At 33.4% G+C, this 22295-nt stretch overlaps 1 protein-coding gene across 8 annotated transcripts in view; it reads right to left on the reverse strand.

The window, feature by feature from the left end:
* Nucleotides 1-22295, reverse strand: part of HERC4 (HECT and RLD domain containing E3 ubiquitin protein ligase 4) — a 118377-nt gene that overhangs the window by 12132 nt on the left and 83950 nt on the right. For 6 of the 8 annotated variants that reach the window (XM_081267324.1, XM_081267323.1, XM_081267319.1 and 3 more), the window contains 5 exons: nucleotides 15297-15320; nucleotides 12924-13022; nucleotides 11404-11571; nucleotides 11026-11169; nucleotides 445-611 (listed from right to left, as the gene is read on the reverse strand). In XM_081267324.1, coding sequence (XP_081123450.1) covers nucleotides 445-611; nucleotides 11026-11169; nucleotides 11404-11571; nucleotides 12924-13022; nucleotides 15297-15320 — 602 coding nt within the window. The remainder of the gene's footprint in view (nucleotides 1-444; nucleotides 612-11025; nucleotides 11170-11403; nucleotides 11572-12923; nucleotides 13023-15296; nucleotides 15321-22295) is intronic. The other 2 variants (XM_081267322.1, XM_081267321.1) reach the window with 1 other exon arrangement.

Consider the following 22295-nt stretch of genomic DNA (forward strand, 5'->3'; position numbering starts at 1 on the left):
ATCAACCCATTTTCAGCATTTGTTCTTATTTATATGTAATTTTTACTCTATTTTATGTAATAAATTTGAAAAAATTTTATCTGTTCAAAGTAGAAATGAGGGTATAATCAGAGGTTCAAATAAATTATTTAACCACTCTCAGAAAACACTATCTTCATACATTTATTATCTGATATATATAAAGTACTTTTAAATCACTAAAAATCAAGCATTGAAGACAAAACTTCAGACATTCACTGAAAAATTTAGTCTTTATACTGAAGATTAGTCTTTAAGGTAGAAAATTTTGATTTCGGTAATAGGATGTATATTCATTTATTTAGAATGCAATTTATTTCAGAAATTTAATAGAAACAACAATATTAATCCTAGAAGGAAAATTTTCTGTACATCTCCCATTTCTTATCTCCCAAATCCTACTCTTGATACTTTTTTACAACTAACCTCCCAACATCAGGCATTAGTTCCTTCAAATCATCAAGGGATGGTTTCTTTTTCAGGAGTTTCTTATATAAAGCCAAAGGAAAATGGAGGTCCACAATAGTGAAATTATAAATAGCTAATCCACAGATAACACCAATCAAGTGGAACAAATCACTGTCTTCAAATGTCTAATAATAAATATAAGGAAAAAAAGGTTAGACTTATCTTCCAAGTTAAAACTTAAATTTTCTTCTGATTACAAATAGAAGAAAAAGTAATGAACAAGAAAAAAATTTCAAACATTGCATTAGTATCTCCATGGCATAATATCACTATTAAAAGTTCTCTACAACTTATATATATATATATGACTTCACAACCGTTTTTTTTATTTTTTTTTTTTTGGGGGGGGCAGTTCCATGTCATGAAGTAATTAGTCTGGGAATGTATATAGTTCAGTGGTAGTACATTTGTCTGGCATGGGCAAAACCCTGGGTAACCCTGGGTTTGATTCTCAGCACTATTAAAAAAAAAAAAAAAAAAAGCAACACTAAATTAAAGGAAAAATGGGCACGATAATATTTTTTTTCTGATTTTAAAAAAATACATATTATTTGAAAAAAAAAAAAACACAAAAAAGAAAATATATCTGCAATCTAGTCAACCTGAAAGTTGAAAGAGGGAGAGGTGGATGCATGGGGTAGGGGAGGGTGTATCTGACCAGTATATATGCATATACAAAATCATCACTCTGAATCCATTAATATGTATGTTACTAAAATATTTCCATCTACTATAAATTCAGAAAAATAATTTAAAAATACTATATTCAAACTTTTATTTCATTTTTCCAATTACCCATGAGTATTTTCTTATGTCATTCATTAAATGTTCTTCCAGAACATGGTTTTTAATAGTTGCACATTACATCATGCAAAAAGTATGATGATTTGCTAAATCAGCTATTTTACTATAGTTGAAAATACAGATTAAAACAAAGCTTAATCAAAGTCTAACTGGGAGGCACACCTATAATCCCAGCAACTAGGGAGGCTGAGGCAAGGAAAATGGGAAGTTTGAGACCAGCCTCAACTCAGCAAGACCCTGTCTCAAAATAAAAAATACAAATGGGATGCGATATATTTCAGTGGTAAAACATCCCTGGGTTCAATCCCACCATTGCAAAAACAAAACAAAAAGAAACCTGAAAGTACTTTTTTTTCCTCATGCTCAAAGAAGTAAAATATACACATAAAAAATTCTGTGAAAAGAATGATTAAGAGAATAATTTTTTTTTTTTTTAAATTAGACTTGGGTTATAGACCTAGTTCAGTCACTAGCTAGCCTCAGTGTTTTCAAAGGAAGACAAATAGTCATGCATGATAACACACAACAGCAATCCCAGTTAGTCAGGAGGCTAGGGCATAAGATCATAAGTCAAGGCCAGCTCAGGCAATTTAGCGACACTCAAAAAGTGTTAAATTCTCAGCATCAGAAAAACTGGGGTAGGGCAAGAGTATCCTTTTTTACTGAAAGGGGTCTTGTTTTGTTGCCCAGACTGGTCTCAAATTCATGGATTTAAATTATCCTCCTACCTCAGCTTCCAAAGTAACTATGACTACTGGCACATACTACCACACATAACTTTGCTTCTTAAGGAAGAATTTCTAATTCAAAAGATAGTTAAAACGTTTACTGATTATTCTTTTTTTTTTTTTTAAAGAGAGAGAGAGAGAGGGGGGAGAGAGAGAGAGAGAGAGAGAGAGAGAGAGAGAATTTTTAATATTTATTTCTTAGTTCTCGGCGGACACAACATCTTTGTTGGTATGTGGTGCTGAGGATCGAACCCGGGCCGCACGCATGCCAGACGAGCGCGCTACCGCTTGAGCCACATTCCCAGCCCTGTTTACTGATTATTCTGTTCTAGTTTCTTCTGCCACTTCAGTCCAGAAAAATGTCACACATACTATATACACAACAAATGCTTTTTTGTCATGGGTTTTAAAATGACAATTTACTTTAGTATACATTTTTCACTATTAATGATATTGAACTCATGAAATTTCTTGTACTAAGCCCACTTAGTTTGGGGGGAATAATATTTTTCTTATTTGTACTTAAATTGTTCATATATGAGTATCATCCTATGTCACATTTATTATATATATGTGTCTTTTGAGGCAGGGGACACGACTGAGGATCCAGCCCAGAATGTTGTGCATACTAAGCGAGTGTTCTGCCACTGAGCCATGTCTCCAGCCCTTTTATTTTGAGATGAGGATCTCACTAAGTTATCTAGACTAGACTCTAACTTGAGATCTTCCTGCCTCAACCTCCAGAGTAGCTTGGATCATAGGTGTGGATCACCGTGCTCAACTATGCTATCTATGCTTTTTAAATTTTATGTTTTCTGTTGGGCTGGGATTGTGGCTCAGTGATTGTGGCAGCAGAGCACTCGCCTAGCACATGTGAGGCCCTAGGTTCAATCCTAAGCACCACATAAAAAAATAAATAAAGAAAATAAAGAAATTGTGTCCAACTACAATTAAAAAATAAATATTAAAAAAAATTATGTTTTCTGTTATGCATAAGTAACACAGTTTTCAGTGGCCAACTTAAGTCTTTTTCTACCATGTCGTCTTATATTGTGTTTATGCTTAGAAAGCCCTTCTTAAATTATGTGGTAAACTTTCCATTTTGAAACTTTCTAAATGACAATTAAGACTAAAAATGGTATAAACTCCATAAGAAAAAAGAAGAGAGGAGGATTAATAGCACTGAAGATATATTAATGCCATTTCGAAACATGAAGAGTAGATGGATTGTTGGTAGTTGATTTAGTAAAGAAGAAAAAGAGAAGAAGTAATTTTATTGCTAATCTGTGCTGCAAACTCAGGAACTAGGAGTAAAAATGCCTGTAAAAGTTACAGTTAGCCCAGTAGGTATTAAGAGACTGAAAACAGGATGTTTAGGTGAAAGTCGTTTCTTTTTCTAGAGAAGCTGAACCAAAGAAGCTCTAAATCTAAGACAGCTGATGATGAGGGTACTGCACTGAAAACAAGGGGATCTGATAAGGGTCTATACTGTGAACAATGAGAATCACTGCTTTTCCTTCCAGCATTCAGAACACTACTAAAAGAGACAGCCAAGGTAACAATCTTTCTTTAAACCTCAACGGTTAAAAAAACCTAAATATGATAACAATTGCTTCCGATTGAAAGGATAGAGCCTGTAAATTCATAAATGCATATATATCCACACATCTAAGCTTTCAGTGCCACATTCTTAAATGAATAAAGAGCCAATGACCACTCAAAAAAAGAAAAACAACAACTACAAAAAACACCCAGACAGGCTGGGCTGTAGCTCAGTGGTCAAGTGCTTGCCTTGCATATGTGAGGCACTGGGTTCAATCCTCAGCACCACATAAAAATAAAGATACTGTGTGTTAATCTACAACTAAATAAATATTTTTTTAAAAAGAAGGTGCTTAAAAAAAAAAACACCCAGAGGAATAAGAGGAGTGTGGAAAATAAAATAAACATTTAAAATTGGGAGTAGGGGTGGGAGGGCAGAAAGGAGAGCAATAATCACTGCCTTCTAAGTACTAAGAAAAGGTAGTTAAGTATATCCTTGAAAAATGAACTGGATTATATTGTCTTCTACCCAAATAAAGGATAATGTCACGGAAACTGGTAGAAGAGGGAAGAGTAAAACTCCATCCCTTCACAAAAACAATGAATCTTAAGATGGCAAAAAATGTCAGAATGAACTCTTCTGGAATGCTGGAAACTAATAAAAAACTAGCAAGGAGAATACTTCATGAAGAAGCTGCTGAATTTTGTTTAGTGTACTCTGATATTTTAACTTAACCCCTTATCATGCCCCACTCCACAGCTGAGTGGTGGCTATGATGATGGCAACATTCATTTCTTGTAGGTTGCTGGCACTAGACAGAACAATATGGACCTTATTTTCAAAGGACAGTGGTTATGTCTTTGAGGCATCTGGTAGCTCCCTGCAGATTAGCTCAAGGGCTAACCTTTGCTTTCATGGCCTCTGAGGGCCCTCACAGATTTTACGCAGTTTCCCTATTGAGTGCCTATAGTCAAAAGCATTTAAAGGCATATAGTCAGGTGGCATGTCCAGAGCTGAACATGTGTTCAAATAAGATAAGAGAAGACTCTCTGAGTTTTTACTTAGTTAATCTTTAGAAAATGTGCAAGAAGGAAGTCTATGCTAAGTCAAATTTGCATATAGGTTAGCTAAGCACTGAAGAAGTACTCAAGACAGAGGCAGCATGCAAAGACTGGAAGAGTATTTTGCTTTCTCTTCTTGGGCCCAGGTATTTAAGTAAATCTTTTATCAATCACCAGCTGACCTCTAAGCTAACAGAGCAAACATCAGTTGTCATATATAAAGAATATCAGACTTTGCAAACAAAATGATTTAGAAAAGTAATTAAACAAGCAGCAAGAACAAACCCACAGGGAATGGAGAGAGTATGACTTCCATAGTATCCACATTGTAACATTTAGAGCTCAGTATTCAACCAAAACTCACCATAAAAAAAGACAAAGATATGACTTATTCACACACAAAAAAAAGTATAAACTGCCTCGTAGAAAGCATTAGACTTAGCCAAAGATTTTAAATCAACTATCTTAAATATGCTTAAAGAGCTAAAAGAAATCACAGACTAAGAATCACAGAAAACTGGCCAGTTGTAACAACAAATGTCTGTAAGCCCAGTGGCCTGGGAGGCTGAGGCAGAGTATCACAAGTTCAAAGCCAGCCCCAGCAACTTAGCAAGGTCATGCATCAAAAGAAAAAAAATAAAAAGGGTTGGGAATGTGGCTCAGTGGTTAAGCACAGCTGGGTTCAATCCCTGGTACCAAAGAGAGACAAATAGAGAAAGTTACAGAAAAAATATGATAATGATGTGTCACTGAATATAAAATGTCAATACAGGATAGAGTGCAAAAAAGGAATAAAAAATTCTGAAGTTATAAAGTATAATCACTGAAACAAAAAAATTGACTCAAAAGGTGTAATAAGGGATTTGAGAAGAAAAAGAATCAGCAAACATAAAGCTAGGTCAATTGAGATTACCAGTCTGAGGGGGGAAAAATTAAAGCCAAAAGAAGAGAGTCCTGTGAGCTATCAAATGTTCCATCAAACATATAGTGGAAGTTCCAAAAGTGGGGGGATGAGGGTGGGGAATAGGGGGTGGGGTGGAATACTTGAAGAGGTGACTGAAAACTTCCCCAATTTGATAAACGTCATGAATCTACATGTTTAAATAAGGCAAAAAGCTTCTATATCAAGATGAATTCAACACAAAGCATCAAAAACTAATTACCAAAAGAAAAGAAACTTATTGTATAATAGTGTTCCTCGTTGACATTAACAGCTGATTTCCCACCAAAAACCATGATTGTCAAAAAAATAGTGGAATGCCAGGATGTGATGGTGCATTCCTATAATCCCAAAGACTCAGGACATTGAGGCAGGAAGGACTGCATGTTTGAGACCAGTTTCACAATTTAGCAAGACCCTGTTTCTAAGATAAATAAATAAATGAATGAAATAAAAAGGCTGGAGATGTAGCTTAGTGGAACTTCCTACAAGAAATGCTAAAATCTTCATCAGTCTGATGAAAGGATGCATCACAGTAATACAAAGTCATAGAAAAAGATTTCTGGCAAAGGTAGCTATACAGATAAATATAAACTATTATAAATTTAAGATGTTAATTATAACTCCAAGGCAACAGTAAGAAAATAACTAAACAGAAAAGGAAATAAGCAGGAAATCAAAGTAAGTACATAAAAAACCCAAACACCAAAAGGGCAGTAATGGAGGAATTAACAAAAAAACGTATGATATATATTAAAAAAGAGCAAAATAAAAGCATTTCTTTATCAATTACTTTAAATGTAAATGATTAAACTCTGCAATCAAAGACTGGCAGAATGTTTTAAACAAACAAGATCCAACTATATACGATCTACTGACTTATCTTAGATCCACAGATACAAGTAAAATGAAAATGAAAGCTTGGAAGAAAGATATTCCATGATATTAATAAAAGAGAGTTGGAGTGAATATGCTAATAATAGATAAAATAGACTAATACCAGACAAAATTGTTAGAAAAAACAAAGGCATGCTGAGAAAAGAATTCATCAAGAAGTTGTAACAACTACAAACATGTATTAACAACACAACTACAAAATACATTGAAGGGAGAAATGTTATTCTATAATTAGAGTCAGTGGCTTTAAGATCCCACTTGCAGGGGCTGGGGATGTGGCTCAAGCGGTAGCGTGCTCGCCTGGCATGCGTGCGGCCTTGGGTTCGATCCTCAGCACCACATACAAACAAAGATGTTGTGTCCGCCGAAAACTAAAATAAATAACTAAATATTGAAAAATTCTCTCTCTCTCAAAAAAAAAATCCCACTTGCAATAATGACTAAAACAACTAGACAGATAAGTCAGGAAAAAAGAAAAATATTATAAATTGAGACCTTACCCAATATAGAAGAATACACATTTTTTTTCTTTTTTTTTTTTTGGTGGGGGGTGGGGAGTACTGGGGATTAAACTCAGGGGCACTCAACCACTGAGCCACATCCACAGCCCTATTTTGTAACAGGTTCTCACTGAGTTGCTTAGTACCTTACTAAGTTGCTGAGGCTGGTCTTGAATGCCCGACCCTCAGAGCCATTAGGATTACAGGCCTATGCCACCACGCCCAGCTAGAATACACATTCTTTAAAAGTGTACATGGAACACTCTCCAGGCTAAACAATATATTGTGTCAGAAAACAAATCTCAATAATTTAAAAAAGACTAGAATGATTTTAAAAAAATCTCCAACCACAGTGCAATGAAATTAGAAATTAGTATCAGAAGGAAATCTGGGAAGTTGAAAAATGTGGAAATTAAGCAATACACTCTTTAAAACAACCAACAAAGAAGAAATCAAAAAGAGAATTAAAAAATACTTAGACTAGGAAAGATGAAAATATAATATTTGAAAACTTATGGGATATAAAGAAAGCAGTGTTCAGAAGGAATTAATTGTAAATAACTTAAAAAAGAACCTCAAGTTAACAACTAACTTCATATCCTAAGGAGCTAGGAAGAACAATCTGTAGAAGAAAATAAAAATAAAAGATTAAAGTGGAGATAAAATATATAGAATATGTAAATACATAGAAGCAAGAAAGCCAGAAGTTGTTTCATCTAACTAAAAGATCAACAAAATTTACAAATCTTTCAGCTAGAGGGTACAACAGGAGATTGAAACATCAGCAATTACACAGTAGCTTCTTAGATCCCAGACTTGCTTTTATTTCTAATAATCATGTCTTCATCACATCTCATTCCCATGGTTATATGGAACACTCCAAATCTCAAATGCAAGCTTTCTCTAATTTATCACTACCTCTAACTTTCTCAGTTCCCCTTACAATTTGATTCTACCAATATCTACAAGCTATTGACTTCAACAATTACTTATTGATATTATCTCCACATCAAGTCCTCTTAAAGCTTAAATTCCACGATACATTAATATAATCATTCTCTTTTGTCATACTCACTTGCTAAAAACCACAACCTTGTTCAAATCAACAGTCTGTCTTTACCTCTATCCATGCAAACTGGTTTCATTTTAAATTTAGTAACATTAAGCTTCAAGTGAGTCTTGAAGATTGCCAGTCTAATCCTACATTTATTTATATGGTTAACTTATTTTTCCATTCCCCTCAGGATAACTTCACACCTTCTCCTTCCTCAAATCTTCTATACATTTTCTGTATCTTAACTCTTTAAAGACTCTGTGTATTATTTCATTGTAAACCAGAATCAGTTCCAAGAATTTTGACAACCTCCTACTATCAAAATTATCAAGTCATCTGTACACACACACACACACTCTCCCCCCAACCCCTCTTGAGCCTTCCCTCCTAATACAGATCTATATATCTAATTATAGTCAATCCTCCACTACTACATAAACCTATCCTTTCTTTGCAACTAAAGGATCTTGCTCCTACAATTTTTTTTTTAAAGAGAGAGGAGAGAGAGAGAGAGAGAGAGAGAGAGAGAGAGAGAGAGAGAGAGAGAGAATTTTTTAATATTTATTTTTTAGTTATCGGCGGACACAACATCTTTGTTTGTATGTGGTGCTGAGGATCGAACCCGGGCCACACGCATGCCAGGCGAGCGCGCTACCACTTCAGCCACATCCCCAGCCCTTGCTCCTACAATTGACAGTAGTGTTTCTTTCTCAGTAATTAATCACAACAAGCAAACATGCTACAATCTCCCACCCAAATTGTTTATTTACTTAGCAGTACTTGGAAATGAACCCAGGATCTGTGCATGCTAGGAAAGCACTCCACCACTGAGCTAAACCCAGTTCTTTTTAAAGTTTTATTTTGAGACAGGGTCTCATTATGTTGCCTAAGCCAGCCTTGAACTAGTCAATTTTACTGTCAAATCCTCTTGAGTACTGGCATGTGCCACCATACCAACCTAAAAGGTCTCCTCTTGATAAAATATGTACACTATACCCTGATTTTTTAAAATACCAATTTTAAAACACTTTAAAGATTCAAGAATTGCAATACTGGAGTTTCCACATATCCTTCACCTAGGTTTCAGCAATGACAACAGCTTACATGACCATAGACAAAACAATAAAACTGACTTTGGTATATAATATATTGCAGCCTACTTGTATTTGTTAAAAAGAAGGGCTAATTCACAAAAACAAAATTTATTTTAAAACTAAGTTATAGTTTTAAACTAGTTTATAGGGTGTAAATAAGTTAAATTTTAACTTCTTTAATATCTTATTTTATAGATTTAACTTTGGAACTAAATAAATATTTTATATTCTTCTAAAACTAAATTAAACAAGGAATCCCTGAAAATAAAACACAAGTTAATTTAAATGTTTTTATTGGTGGAATAACCAGTATATAAGAATTTCAAGTGATATCAAAACATTATTTAGCTGTGTATCTATTAGCACATAGGATAAGGACAAAAAGAACAATTTAAAAAAATATTTTCGCTAATCATAATATTGGCAGTATTGTTACATAATAAATGTGTAAGTCTGGAACAGCTTGTCCAACAAGTACACCCGGCATCAAAGGGCTGCCGAGAAGTACTAAAATTACTTCAAGGGAACTAAGCAACAATTTGATGACTCTTCATGGACAAAGATAGGAAAATATGAGCATTAATAAAAATAACATATACAATGTATTAAAAAATACCAAATATATTGAAATCCATGAAAACAAAGTAGTACTTGAAAATAAACTAAAAAATGAATTATCAACACTGAGATATAATGAACAGACTTATTTTTTTTTAATATTGTTTAGTTGTCAATGGATCTTTATTTTATTTATTTATTTATTTATTTATTTTTAAAAGAGAGAGTGAGAGAGAGAGAGAGAGAGAGAGAATTTTTAATATTTATTTTTAGTTCTCGGCGGACACAACATCTTTGTTTGTATGTGGTGCTGAGGATCGAACCCGGGCCGCACGCATGCGAGGCGAGCGCGCTACCGCTTGAGCCACATCCCCAGCCCTATTTTATTTATTTATATGTGGTGTTGAGAACTGAACCCAGTACCTCACATGTGCTAGGCAAGCGCTCTACCACTGAGCCACAACTCCAGCCCCCGGACTTATTCTTTTAAAAGATTAGTAACTAAATAGAACCCTTTTCCATACCAACTTGAGAATCAACTCAACCTACTGGAACTAAGGAATCAAACAGTGTAGGGAAATTTCTCTATATAGAAATATCCAAACTAGGAAATAAAAAAGAAATATTAGAATCACAGTAGCAATATTTGCAACCTCTAACAAATTAATGCTAAGGTACTGAGCATCAATGACTGTTATTATCACAAAAGACAGCCAGTGGAAGAAAAACTAAATAATAAAGATTTTTATAAATGACATAAATATTCAATTAAAATACCTTTTAACTGAGCTGTGGCAAACTAAACCATTCATTTTACTTAATCATAAGTCAGCAAATTTTTTTCTGAAAAGAGCCAGATGTAATTATTTTAGGCTCTGTTGGGTTATCTGCTGAACTCTTCTGTTGTTGTAGCTCAAAAGCAGACACAGATAATAGGTAAATGAGTATGACTTTATCTACAAAAATATATGGTGGCAAGATTTTGGCTCATATACCATAGTTTGCCAACTCTTCCCAAAAAGAAATATAAATAACCTCTGATGATAAATTAGTTCTTCCCAGAAGAAAAGCTATTCTAGCAATTATGATTCAATTCCCAAACTGAAGTAAACAGAAGGAAAAGGTCAACATTATTTTCAGGGTGACCATTCCTTATTAAATTTTGTGTAATCTGACATACATGGTAAGCATTAATGTGTTTGACAACTCTTAATCTAATAGTTTAAAATTTTTCAAACTGTATTAAAGCAGATCTCTGAACAAAATATGTCAGAAATTCAGTAATAACTCTGTTTCTGGGGTAATTTGATTAATCTACGCAGATATACAAAGTAGTAAATTAGATGGCTGGATATCTTACCTTATCTGAAAACCAAATGAGCCTGGAATCTTCATAATATCTAAACATGCCATATTTAGGATCCAATAATTCCCTCATGATGAGCAAAAAAAATTCTTTGCGTACCCCTCCTGCATCCACAGCATCTTCTCCAACAAATATAACCTAAAATAGCAAAATGCAAACACTGAATAAACTCTAAGAAAATATGGTAAATTGTGGAGGCCTTGTAACATGCTATATATATTACTAATAAGAGTTCAGCAATTTACAGGTTTTTATAAATTTTGTAATTATATTATTTTATTTATTAAGTCTCAAAGATACACTAAAAACAAGAAAACTTGAAACAGCTTCTAAATAAAAGTCCCAATTACACAAAAGAATCTGGCAAATTACCTTGAGTGGCTTTTTGTAATCTATGTTCTTTGTTTTCCTAAGGACTTCCATTGCATCTCCTACAATATTTTCTCTACGCACCACTAGAATTAAGCAGGGATTCACAGATTCAATCACTGGGAGAAAAAGAGAAGAGACGTTCTGTCTGTGGGCCTGGTCAATAGCCATCTAGAAAACAAAAGATTAAAAATTTTAATAGCAATGCTATGAAGAAGCTACTGTGACTGTATAGGCTAACATCTACCTATCAGTTAGATGGTATGCTATAATTTCAGGAATAATTCCTAAATTATTGAATTCACACAGCATCTAATTATAGCATAAGAACTTAGTAAACTGACCATAAAGCATACCATTTTGAAATTTTTTATATTAATGCAGAACTCACAAAATTATTAAGGTAAGCAAGCACAGAACTATACGAATATTGCTAAATCTGAGCACTGTTTTTTCCTAAAGATGTAAAATAATAACTGCAGGGTCAGGATGGAGAGAGAAGCAAAAAAAAAAAAAAAAAAAAACCAGAATAAAACAAACCTTTAAAGAGACTATAAAACAATTTGGCCAAGGAAGTACATTGTATCTTGTTCTAAAACAAAATATACCATATTTAAAGCACAAGTCATTAAATTATTTTAAGAAAGAATTTTTTTTTTAAATATACTGGTTTACTAGCTGTTAATAGATACAACCCTACAAAATATTTTATCTGGTGATGAAAATGAAAATGAGCACATCTCTAAAATACTCCCTACTATTTATTATTAAAATGTTTGGAAGGACTTAGAAAAACAAATGCATTTATCTGAAAAGAATAAAAATTTGGGTGTTTTTGATTTTTTAAAAGTCTTTTTAGAATATTAAATGTTCAAATCTCTTTTTAAATAGTTTCCTTAATCCTTAGCACTTATAGTCATATATTCTATACCTAAGTAAATTCAACATCTTTTTTATTTACAAGTGATAAAGCAAATCTACTGTAACTCTTCAAAGTCATAATGTAAACTAAAATTAAATGTAATATAAACTAAAAATCTTCATTAGGAATGAAAAAAATGCTCAAAAACAGGAAAAATCAGGAAGAAAGGAACAGGAGAGAGGAATAAAAGATTACGATTACCAACCTCAGGAAAAGATTTTATTACTAAAACTTTATTCAAGGAAATTTCATATCCTCCTAACAAGTAAACAGATGCTTCCCACTTGAATATCAACTCATCTCTAGTTATTTATATTTTTTACTATGTATATAAATGACAGAGAACAAAGATTTTGAAACAAGTTAACAATATCAAGTAAACTAGTAAGAAAAATTACATATTTATATAATGGAAAAATGACATATAATCTTCTTTCTTCTGCTAGCTACTCAAGGTACTCTGTAAATGACACACTACAATGTTATAAAATGTCCCCGAAGATTACTGATTAAGAGCAAGTATCAAATATTTATTTTTTAAAAACATCACAGAAACCATTTTTAAAATATTGTCAAATCAGGTTATTATACAATATTTTACCTGCATCTGTAAAACTGCATCTGTTTGTAACAGAGTAGTTTTTGCTTGGGCATCAAATACAAATGGATATGTACAGATTGTAACAGGGATATCTGCCAACTGGAAATAAAAAATTAATATATTAGTTCAAGTGATTTGTGATATATTTACTGTGGGTGCTGTAATATCTTGTAAAGATGATCACATTCTTGGTTTATTTAGTCATCTAGTTCGGGAATTACGAAGAAAACATGTTGCTTATTTCTGAATATAGAATTTTTACTGATAATTACATAAAGTACTTGAATAAGTCTAATTCCTAATTTTAGGAGGTAACTATATAGTTAAGAGCCTGTAAAATCATAAATAACAAGTATCTTTTACTTAGCATATGTTAACTCTAAGTTTCAATGAATTAGGTTTATTCTACAATTGAGAGCTTCCATGTTAAATACTATGTCCAGCTCTAACATGTTAGGACAACTATCCTAGCAACTGAAGCCACAGAAAATTAATCACCCCATCCTTCATATAGCAGATACATAGTGAGTGGCATTGCCAAAATTATGAACCAAAGAACATTTTCACACATTTAACATTCAAGATAATTTTTCATTAGTGTTATTATTCTGTTGGCTGTTAAAGTTATGAGAGCTGATCTCAGAGTACCATTAACAGACATTAAGACACTTTACATTTATTTATCCTAACACAGTGACTGAATGCTATTCTAACAGTACATAAAAATACAAAGAATTATAATCAGCAGTCACACATTCTTGCAGTTAGAGGATGACTATTTCTACCATCTAACCAACAAGGTAATATTTTTGTGTCAGCCCTGAGATAATCTCTGCTATGAGGCTTTCAAAACAGAATATGAAACAATACCCTTCTTTTTAAGTGACTAGAAAGTTCTTTGTATTGTCTGAACCTGTATTTCTATATATCACTTGCTTTTGTTTTGCCTCTGTAGGCAAGTGTACATGGTTTAAATATTTGAGGTCCTAACCATGCTTTCCCTCAATTGTCTTTATTCTGTGCTAAACATTCCCAATTTTTCTGATCATTCTTTTTTGGGGGGGCAGAGGTGTAACCAGGAATTGAACTTGGGGGCCCCTAACCACTGAGCCACATCCCCAGCTTTATTTTGAATTTTACTTAAAGATAGGGACTCACTGAGTTGGCTTACAGCACCTCACTTTTGCTAAGGCTGGCTCTGAACTTGCAATCCTCCTGCCTCAGCCTCCAGAGCCACTGGGATTACAGGTGTGCCCCACTGTGCCCAGCCTAACAATTCTTAAAATCATACTGTTTCCAGCTCTTTCCTATCCTATATCTGTATTATTTTTACTTCTCTCTCTCACCTTGGGCCACCCAAACCAAACTAATCAAATATTGTCTAATCACTTTCAACTTTGTTCTCAATATATAAGACACATGCTAAGTTACATGCATTTTACAGTCAATGATCACTCTTCAATATTTGTATGTGACAAAGTTTGCCTCTATCCTGTATTTGTTTTAACTTAGCTACAGATCATGGAGTCATTTTACTTCTCTGAAACTCAAAAAGATTTAGATATTTCTAAAGTCCCCTTTGGCTTCAAAATAACTTCCTTTTTCTCTTTTTTGTTTTGCAGTGCTAGGATGGAACTCAGGGTTTTGTGCATGCCAGGCAAGCACCCTACCATTGCGCTGTATTTCCAGCCCTGTTTTTAACTGATTTATGTACTTCTGTTTGAGAATGAGGCAGCAAACAATATCAAACCTGTAATTTCAATCTAACTCAAAGTACTTCATTGGTTCAAATGCTGGGAAAAGACTATCAAATAAATAAACAAAAAAGCAAAGCAAAACCTAACATCTATAACAGAGAAAATAAGTGCTATAATGTTCCCAAGAGTTAAAAGGTGGTTCAGGGCTACTGATTACTTAAGTCAAATTTGATACATTAAGAAAATACATGAAACAAAGTAAAAAAGATGATTATTCAAAGTTTAATTTAGTGACTATTTCAAATATCAATTATTAGTTTTAGAAATAATCATTTTACATCTCTAAAGTATTCTTTGCTTTATTAGGTAGCCATTTGTCAAATTTTAAAAGTTTTTTTTCCTCCCTATGGGCACATTGCATTTTACTGGAAGATAAGGAGAAGAGCAACTATTTTTTAAAGCAATCTTATTAAAAGGCATCATACAGAGTAATGTTAATTAAATAAGTTTAAATATTCAGAAAATTCTTCTGAAATGTTATACAGAACAATCTGTATAGACAACTTTTAAAAACACATACACACACACTTTTTTTTTTTTTTTTAATCACACAAAGGGGAATCTTTGGAAAAACAGTGTATCTATTCTGAACACAAGACTATTACACCAAACTTACCTCAGTTAATCCATGGCTGATATCCTAAAACAGCAGTGCAGAATGCAACAATAATGAGGAAAGAGCAATGTTAGTGTCCAAATTTACTTCTATTCAAAGTAGCATTTCATATGCTTTGCTACAGTTGAATATTGAATTAACAAGGTAGAAAATACATCTACAACAAAACTTACACTTCCCATATGCCCCTTATGTAAGTGTAACAGTTTGTTTTAGGTATCCTGTGACCCTAAAATTATCAAAGACTGAATATAATAAAATTTGGTTTCAGCAAATAAGTATCCCCATTTGTAGAATTTAGGTAGAATAAGGAAACTAGTCCTAAACCTGATATCATCTTGAAGAAACAATTTTATGGCTCAGATTCTTTACTGAGAAAATATCTCTGACTTTAAAAGCCTTGGTTAATCTGGACAAAGTCAAGTGTTTAACATATTAAAATGCTACATGGAGACAACCTGAAGGATAATAAGCCACCACTCGTTTTTATTTGCCAAAAACAAGTTAAAAAAAAATACAAGATTTTTTTTTATCTTGAGGTATTTACTGAATGTAAAAAAAAACAAGATATTTTATATTATGCATTTTTAAAAACCAAACACAGAGGTTAAATAGAAGAAAATATACATTTATGAAGGTAATAATGGAAATTATAATGAAAGCTTACCATTTCCTTGAAAAGGAAAGTACACTTTCTTTTGGAATGCTTCCATATATGGTTTAGATTCATGAAAAGTACTAGAATCTTCAGAATATATCACTAAATCTGTGGATGGTGCCTTATGTAATGAAGAACTAATCTTAACCAAAGATAGGGTATTTGCCCTAGGCTACTGAGAGGTAATCTATAGGCGTCTGAAATACCAAGTCTGATAGGAGTGTCTTTATTTGCCTAGGGTCTTTATCCATGGACAATATAACAATGTGATTTACCATGGGGCCTTGGGTCATATGGTACCAGTTATATCTCTAGAAAAGGTCAGCCACATAAGCAGGATGTGACTGAGTCCCAATAAATACTCTGGGCACCAGGGTTCAGGTGAGCTTCACTGGTTAACAATCTTTTGTGATATCACAGACATAAATGCCAGGTAATTAACCCATAACTTCCCAGGAAAGAAAAGCAAGATATTTTGTCTTTGGGACCTTAGACTCTGCTGTATGTGCTTCTTCCCTTGGACATTTTAATATGTATCGTTTCCCTGTAGTAAACTGCAATTATCAGTCTAATAGTTTTCTGAGAGTGCTGTGAGTCTGAGTGTAGTCTGGGGAACACATCCCTTACCCCAACTGGCAATCGGTATCAGAAGTGAGGATAGTCCTGTGTGGAATTTCTAACTTTGTAGCTGGCTAAATTTTCATACGCCTTGATGAACTTCACTGGAGGTTTTAAGATATTAGCAAAGATTTAATTAAGGTTTCTCACTATACTGTGCTTATAGCCAAAGTAGTATATATAACCAAACATGACTCTACGCAAATCCTTTTCTAAGAAAGAAAATAACTGACAATAGTTTCTTTCAGGGCTGGGGATAAAACTCAATGGTAGAGCACTCTCTGGGTTTGATTCCCAGTACTGAAGGGGGAAGATAAAATAAGACAGAATAAACATTAGTGTTGTAAAGTAGCTCAAATATAATTCAACAAAGTAGTACTGCCAAAGGAAATCTGGAGGAAAGAAAAGTGGTAGTGGTCATGGCAAAAAAACTGTGAGGTCAACTGAAGGTTTATTGCTAAACTAGCTCTAAATCCACATATGCAGCACTATTATTAGCTGTTACTTAAGTGAAGAACTTGAAACTGGGTTAAGGTGTGTCTAATTTCAGCTACTTGATGTCCCAGAAGGTGGAATGACAAAGGACTAGATGAAGTGTTCAAAGTTAGGATTTCATGATCTAAACTGGACTTCACTAAGGATGCTTTAAACATCAATGATTTTTTATTTTAGTTTTTGTAAACAAGGGGCATAATACAGAATTACTCTGAGACGATATAAAGAAAAAATACTGAACATTAAGGCAACTCAAATAAAAAGGGTGGTCTTGGCAGTTAAAAGAGAAATAAATGTTTCTAAATTATGTTTGATGATCTAATGCATAGAGCAAGAATATGACATTATGATCACTCCAAGAATTCCTGCAACACATTAATGTCTTTAAAAATGATAAGGGAGCTTTAAAAAAAGCAAAATAAACATTAGTGTTGTAAATGATGAATTTTTCTGGGAAATACCACAGCTACAAGGGAGTACAAATATACTTTAGTCAACATCTTTATTTTATTAAATGGGGAAGAAACTCAACCTAGGCAAGTTAAATACTGGTATATCTTCCCAAAGCTCCTCTATTCAGCTGTTCCACAAGTCTATCTTTTTATTTATTTTGCTGGTGAGCAGGTCATGTTGCTATTTCAGCAGCTATCCACAGACAATATGCAACAAGTTAATTCCATAGCACAAATACAGTGATGATTCAGGCATAGCACCATTAATATTGAATAAGTAAGATTTGTGACATATATTATGTAGCATCAAAGGCTAAAATTCTCACAAATTTACCCATTATTTTTGTTAGTACAAATGGTCCAAGGCAGTTGGGTGCAGAACACACACCTATAATCCTAACGATTTGGGAGGCTGAGGCAGGAGGAATGCAAGTTCAAAGCCAGCCTCGGCAACTTTTAAAAAGGGCTAAAGGATGGGCGAAGTAGCACATGCCCATAATCCCAGGGACTCTGGAGGCTAAAACAGGAGGATCGCGAGTTCAAAGCCAGCCTCAGCAATGGCGAGGCGCTAAGCAACTTACTGAGACCTGTCTTTAAATAAAATACCAAATAGGGCTGGGAATGTTGCTCAGTGGTCAAGTGCCCCTGAATTAGATTCCTGGTACCAAAAAAAAAAAAAAAAAAAAAGGGGGGGGGGGGCTAGAGATGTGGCTCAGTGGTTAAGCTCTCCTGAGTTCAATCTCTGGTACAAAACAAAACAAAGTCTAAAGTCATTTGGATCTGTTATGTGTCTCACATAAGTATATTCCAGTTTTTGAAAAAAATAAATCTTAAAAAAACAACTTGAATCTCACTGTAATTCAAACATGATAGATCCAATTTAGACCCTTCTATATTTTATGCTGAATGTGTCAATTTTTATTTGCTATATATTGATATGCATGTATAGTAATGAAATGTATAAAAGAGGAAGAAAAATGGCAAAGAGTTTGGTAGTTACCTACTAACTAAGGTGTTTTCATAAGCAATTGAAGAGCAAAGTTAAATGAGGGTATGAGATGTGCAAGTCAGTACAGAATCAAGGAAGTAGAGAAAAATCATCAAATAGCAGAAGATGAAAAACGAGAAAAAGACAAAACATACATGCTCCTTTTACATTGCCAAAGGGTCACAAGCAGAGGGAGATAAAAAGCAAAGGAATCCAATTGCGTATTTTCACACATCAAAATCAGAGCCTTGGGAACAAAACCACAGACTAGATAGTAACTAGCAGGAGTAAAAGAAATCAAGCAATGATTTCACAAAGACATTTAACCAGAAAGACATGAAAAAGGATAGGAGAATGGAAGGGGATGAGGTAGAAAATTAGGAAATCTCAGCAAAACAAAAGGACATATCCCTTAGCTGAAATGTTTGGGATCAGATTTGGGAATATTGCATACACTTTACTAATTGAGCAAACCTAATTTGAGAGTCCAAAATCCAAAGTGCTCCAAAGTCCAAAACTTTTTGAGCATCTTTGGATTCTGAAATTAACGATGATCAACCTGTTTAAGGAAAGTCAAGAACTTAGTTATTAAGATTTAGGAATCATGATGGATTCTTAAAAGTCCTTGACTGGAAAAGAAAGGTAATGGGGGGGGGGCAGGGAGAATCCCAACAAATTATGGCATAAAGACAAAATAATTTTCTTGTAGTATTTAGCACAAGATAAAGCTTTACATTTATATATGTATATAAAATTATGACTTTAAAAATAAATTTTATTATATTTAACATATACAAGATGTGTGTATGCATACATACATACATAACATAATGGTTATTAAGAGAAACAAGTTTCTTACTATTGTTCGTCATTATGTTCTATCAAAGAATATTTTAAACTTTTTCTCACTGAAGCAATGAAATTATTTCAAGACCATAACTGTTGATCAATAACAGTACACAAATTTGTGTGTATAAGTACGTAAGTACATATGTGCACATGTGTATAGATATTCATATGTATATACAAATACATATACACAAACACTATATTATCACAAAACAGATTCTTTAAAACTTGATTTATAGGGTCAACATGGCATTCAACCCAGTATTAAGACTAGTAATGAAAGTACAATCTTATTTGGAAAGAGATCATTAAGAGTTCTGTGTTAAAGTATGTTGCACTCTCAAAAAAAAGTAGCTCTCTGAGGTCAGATGTCATACTATAGATTAAAAAATTATTTAAAAATTGTATGAAGACCTTTAAAGTAGGTTGTCAGTCCTTCATTCCCAAAGAGAGATCAAAACAAACCAAAGTCATGGATTCTGGATTCTGATTTCTATTAAATCCACTTTGAAAATTAAATAAAGAACAAGCTTTCACTGCCACAACCACCTATTTAATTTCATGTCTGTCAGTAAATGGAGAGAAAGGAAAAGTGTGTGGGTAATTCTCAAGTATGTTAACCATATAATAGATTTAAGAGAATGAGAAGGCAAAGAGGACCAGGAACAAAAAGGTAGACCTTAATGCCTTGCTCTTATCGGAAAACAGTAGTGCTGAAATAGCTCCCTAATGAAATTCAATTTGATATGATAATCACTATCACTATATACTACAGTGAATTTGGATGACAGAACTATCAAACTGAAAAGTGAACATTCAAACAATACCTTTTCCCCACAGTACAATTACTTAAAAAAAAAAAAAAGTATCACAGGTATCATTTCTATTAACTTGGTCAAATGCATGTTGTTTATGATTTATATTAACAGATATAAATTTTGGTTAAAGGACAAGTGATATAATTCACAGTGATCTTGGCTGCTCAAAGACCTATGGTGCCCTAGGTAGTATGTCATGGGCAACAATTTTTCTCAGTGTTTCCAAGACATGGTTTCTCAAACTGGGTTTGTAGATGCCCAGGAGATATATGCTTAGAGAGTTTATGAGTGCTCTGGGATGGTTTTAAATTTAGTGGTTTTTTTTGATCAATAACAAAAAATTTTAGTCAAACTTAAAACTAAGACAATTTATATCCTATAAATATATATCCTTTAAATTTATATCCTATAAATATTATAAACATCCCAGTATTATAAAAAGCCAGTACTGCATGAAATTTCAATGCCTGCAATGGTTCTATCATCCAACAAGATGTAATTGTGTAAGACTTTATACTTAAATGATGCAATCTATGAGGAAAAGACAAATGAATATCACATCTCATTCTAAAGGCAAATGTTTCTTTATTGTGCAGACACAAAAATGCAGCAAGAGGACAGTTATCAGACACTTCAAAAAAAGACTACTGCCAAACGAACAGCCTGTGTCAGCCTGCCAGTAGTAATAAGCACCATTTAGTAAGACTTAACTATATGCCAGGAACTACCTTAAATACTTCAGAGAGATCAGGTCACTTATCTCAACTGTATATACATAGTAGGTACTATTACCTTAAAGAAATCAGATGATTTCTCCAAGGACACAGAACTGAATGAATGCTTAGGTAGAATTTGAACTTAGACACTCTTAGATTACACTGCTTTCTACCAATGTTTATGTTGTGAGCTGGAATTCCTAATCAGAACATAATCATTCTCCACATCAAATTAATTTGAATTAAAAATATGTAGTGTTATTTACAGTTATAAATTTGTTATGATTTTATAGTTCTTTTAAGAGCTTAGGAGCAGAGTTTAGAACTAGTTTAATGTGTATAAATATTTATTTAAGATAAGCATACAAATATGTAAGTAAACATAGGGCTTCTTAAGAAGTTGTTTTTCTTTAAAAAGGTTTGTCACTACAGCTTCAAAATGCTGTTCAAAGACCTATGGTGCCCTACGTAGTATATCATGGGCAACAATTTTTATTTCTCAGTGGTAAACAAATTTAATTACTTTTACACTGTAGTTAAGCATCTGTTACGTCCTGTAGAATGCCATTTCAGTATATTCAAAGATAAAATATGAGCCCCCAAACAAGTCTTGCTGAGGAAAGGTTAAAAAACTCAAGAAATAAGTTATTTCTACTTCTCTCACAGGTGCTTTGAAGGAAGAGTTTTGCCTAGGGTAGAGATTTTATTCAAATAGGAAAGGAAAAAGGAAATACTTGTTCAAAACTTTTCTGAGGTTAGTTATTTTCTTGTTTAAAAAACTATCCCTTCCAGGTACCAGTTGACTTTTTTGCTCATCTTCAAAGCAGACCTTCCCATGGTTGTTGATACTGCTTTCTATATTCCAATTTTCTTTTTTAGCAATACCCCAACTCTCGAATGCCATTATCAAGATTACTAATAACCTTGTAACCAAATTCACTGCTTAATTCTACAGTTTTGTTCTCTTTCTGAGCAGCATTCAACACAGGCTCTCATTACTTTTTAGTTTTGGTTTTCAAAACACTCCTATTTTTTTTCTCCTACCTCACCTGCCACTCCTTTTTAATCCCCTAGTGGATTTCTCTTCTTTCCTCACCTTATAGCCAATTTATCAGTGATTTTTGTCCTGACACTTGTCCCATTTACCTTCAAGAAGTATTCCAAATCCATTTCCTTCTTTAGTCTACACAACTGCTATTTTAGTCAAACCCACCATTCTCTCTCCCCTAGTTTTCTAAAATAGCCTTTTCACTGGTCTCCCACTTTTGCCCTATTTCCCATACTTCATTCTCTACACTGCCCATGAAGTGACCAAAAATATAAATCAGATTATACTTCCCAATGCTTACCACCAATGGTTTATCATAGTAAATTTTATTAGATAAAATTCCAATTCCTAATCCCA

This window comes from Spermophilus citellus (assembly GCF_964194105.1).
Source record: "Spermophilus citellus genome assembly, chromosome: 15".
Classification (NCBI taxonomy): domain Eukaryota; kingdom Metazoa; phylum Chordata; class Mammalia; order Rodentia; family Sciuridae; genus Spermophilus; species Spermophilus citellus.